Raw genomic sequence first — 3,587 nt, 5'->3', positions numbered from 1 at the left:
GGTATTTTTAATGTTTTGGGATTTTTCATGATAACTTGAATTTGATTCATTTTTTGCTTATTTTTCTTTCGGCTGATATTTCTGAGTTGTTTCTGTCCACTTAAAATAAAAGGGCCAGAATAAGAAGAGATATAGCTATGACAGACCTCATTTAGGCACTCTCAATTCTAAAGAGATTTAATATGAAGAGATGACATATAAATGGGCTTAATGATATTATTTAATAAGTGTGTGCCTTTGATCCTCTGCATATACATTATGGTTGTGTAGCTTGGTGATCTTGTTATACTCCCAGCAATGGTAGTGGGAGGTTTATTGGGCTCCATTGGCTGCACTTAAGGAGACTTTTTCTCCTACTGGATTTCCCAGTCCAGCAGTGATATGAGGGTTTGTGCCCAGTCTTATTGTATCTTGTAAAGCCATGTTAGGTGGCTGTCCCAAAGAGGCCTGCTATTCTTTCTTTGTTTAAAGGGAAACAGAGGAGGACTTCATCTGGAGGAGAGGGAAGATTCTTGCAGGAGGGAGTGGAGCAGTGGAGGGAGGGGAAACTACAGTCGGGAAATAAGGTATGAAAGAAGAATAGAAGTTAAAAAAAATGATTCTTTAGCTGTAAAATAAATATGTAAATAAATCTGCTTAGTAATGTCACTTAACAAATAACAAATAGTTTTAAAGTACTAATGTCAAATCAAAGCACTTGCAGAAGTAGGTTTCAGAGATATAAAATGATGAAAGAGTTCAGTTAGAATGTACAGTTTTGCTAGGTACATTCATAGGTGTGACGTAAATCTACTGTAGTACCTGAGAATGGTTGGTGCTGTTGATTCTGTTAAATTATTGTGAATTTCATTTTACAGATGTCCATGGGTTATTGTATAAATTATTTGAACTAATAAAACTAACAAGAACCAAAGTTGAGATTGTCATTAGTTGTCATGATTTATAATATACTCTTTTCCTGTTATTTTGCAGGAGGAAATGCATAGTGAGAGTATGTTACTTAAAGATATCACCAGAACTCAAAATATAAAAGTGCTCAGAGCAAATGCCATCAAAAATATTTCTAACCTGTAAATGTTTTTTTAACATATCTCTAAAATCCTGCTCTTGGAAAAGAAGATAATCATTTCCTTACAGAAAGTATTCCTTCTGAGAACTAAGTCGACTTACTCCAAATGAGGCACTTGTAGCATTTTTTATGTGTGTATAGATCAGACTGCTGTGTATCGTAACATAGAAAGGTGGACCATATTAAACACACTCAAAGCTTTCAGCAAAAGTTTTGAAACAATGAGGAATCTATCTGTAGTGACCCAGTTTATCCTGCTGGGCATCCCGAACACAGAGGGTCTGGAGACCATGCTCTTTGTCCTGTTTTTGTCTTTCTACATCTTCACCCTGATGGGAAACTTATTAATCTTAACAGCCATTATCTCCTCCACTCGGCTTCATACCCCCATGTACTTCTTCCTATGTAAGTTGTCTATTTTTGACATATTTTTTCCTTCTGTGAGTTCTCCCAAGATGTTGTTCTACCTCTCAGGAAACAGCCGAGCCATCTCCTATGCAGGCTGTGTGTGCCAGCTCTTCTTCTACCATTTCCTGGGTTGTACAGAATGTTTCCTGTACACAGTGATGGCCTATGACCGCTTCGTTGCCATATGCTACCCTCTACGCTACTCAATCATCATGAGCCACAGAGTATGTGCCATCCTGGCCACAGGCACCTCATTTTTTGGTTGTATTCAGGCTACTTTTCTAACTACTCTCACCTTCCAGTTGCCCTACTGTGGTCCCAATGAGGTGGACTATTACTTCTGTGATATTCCTGTGATGCTGAAGCTGGCCTGTGCAGACACATCAGCCCTGGAGATGGTGGGGTTCATTAGTGTGGGCTTGATGCCCCTCAGTTGCTTCCTCCTCATCCTCACCTCCTATAGCTTCATAGTCTGTGCTATTCTGCGGATCCGCTCTGCTGAGGGACGTCGAAGAGCCTTCTCCACCTGCAGTGCCCACCTCACTGCCATCTTGCTTTTCTACATGCCGGTTGTCCTTATATACTTAAGGCCAACACCAAGTCCTTGGCTGGATGCAACTGTTCAGGTCTTAAATAATCTGGTCACCCCTATGCTAAACCCACTGATCTATAGCCTCAGGAATAAGGAGGTGAAATCATCACTGTGGAAGTTCCTACATAACCCTGGCTTTCTCCCTGAGCAGCTGTGAAGAAAGACCAGGGATGAACATTTTGTCTGTACATCATGGGTATTGTAATGTTTTTGTTTGTTTTTCACAAACATTGTTGAAATGATCCTAATTTTACTATGTGAAGGACGAAGAGACAAAGGGCTAAAATGAGTTTTCAGAGGATGATTAGGGAATAAATAAAAGGGAGACTCCAGGTTTTGTGACTATATAAACTGTATTCTCTCATGGATATTGCACTATGGACAAAGGCGAAAGAGTACCCCACTTAGCAAGCAGAATAGCCTATGCCTTCTTTTGTCCATATTTTTGTTGTTGTTTTTGTTTACTTTTGAGACTATATTTTAACCATAAAATTTTCCATTTTCTTCCTTTCACCTTCTCCATGTCTTCCTCCTAATTCTGTTCCATGTTTGTGCATATTGATTTTTCATATCTTCTTTTCACCCCTCCTCCTTTTCATTGTCCTCTTTATGTGATGATTTTTTATTTGGGGTGTAATTATAATTTCCTCAAATGTCTAGATTAAATACGCCATTGTATAATTTCTAGTTAATGAAAAGAAGCACATACTTGTGGCTTCAAATAGCATCTGGTTAGTTATGAGCCATGAAAAGTTCTATACAGAGAAAAGCTTTTGACCCATCCTGAAGATAGGACTGAGCAAAGCAGAGGTACTAGCATGCTAGGAGGAATTCACAAACTAGGTGGGTTGAGGCTTGGGAACTGGTACTGACAAAAACAGTCGGCTTATGAATGAGAAGTTGAAAGAGAAGAAAGAGAACCTCAGGAGGAATCTGGAGGCGCACGTGAGATGGCTCAGGAGTTAATATAAATTTCTTTTCCAGAGGATTTATTTGGGACCCCTTCAGTTTCCAGCATCTATATCAGGTAGACTGTAACCTCCTGTAACTTCAGCTCCAGGGGGATTCAATGACATTGGCCTCTAAGGGAACCTGCAATCAGGTGCAATACACCCAAACTTACACACATAATTAAGAAATTAAGGCAGAATATGAAAATTATCAAGTTATTTCATGTTTGCTGCATGCCAAGCTCTTTCCAGCCTTGTTAGGATTCATCCTGCCCTTTCCTCATTTCCTGGCTATCGTTTCTTAGAGAGACAGGACAATCTTCAAGCATAAAAAAATGAAGTCCTGTTCACTTTTTGTTTTCACTCATTTGGACTTCATTCCATAAGTGACTCTGCTAAGACAGGGATATGCGGAGGTGAGAGTTCTAAACCTGCCTGTTGGTAGTGGAAATCTGCAGGCTAAAATACAAAAACAGATGTGCAACTAACAGAGAGTTCAAGAATAATATCGTGACCTGGATATAAGATAAAGTCAAAGAAATAGTAGTTTCCCCAGTTCCCCAGGTGG

General features: G+C 39.4%; 1 protein-coding gene across 1 annotated transcript; it reads left to right on the top strand.

Annotated features, from left to right (window-relative positions):
* Window positions 1-1,290: 1,290 nt before the first annotated feature.
* On the top strand, window positions 1,291-2,226 carry LOC101987468 (olfactory receptor 149-like). The gene has a single exon (XM_005347105.2). The coding sequence runs from the start codon at window positions 1,291-1,293 to the stop codon at window positions 2,224-2,226; it is 936 nt and encodes a 311-aa protein (XP_005347162.1).
* Window positions 2,227-3,587: the final 1,361 nt, after the last annotated feature.

Source organism: Microtus ochrogaster, chromosome 5, assembly GCF_000317375.1.
Source record: "Microtus ochrogaster isolate Prairie Vole_2 chromosome 5, MicOch1.0, whole genome shotgun sequence".
In the NCBI taxonomy this organism is placed as follows: domain Eukaryota; kingdom Metazoa; phylum Chordata; class Mammalia; order Rodentia; family Cricetidae; genus Microtus; species Microtus ochrogaster.
This window is presented reverse-complemented; position numbering and strand designations above follow the sequence as displayed.

Excerpts from the sequence above, each read along its gene's own strand:
- LOC101987468 (XM_005347105.2), top strand. The coding sequence starts at position 1,291 with ATGAGGAATCTATCTGTAGTGACCCAGTTTATCCTGCTGGGCATCCCG.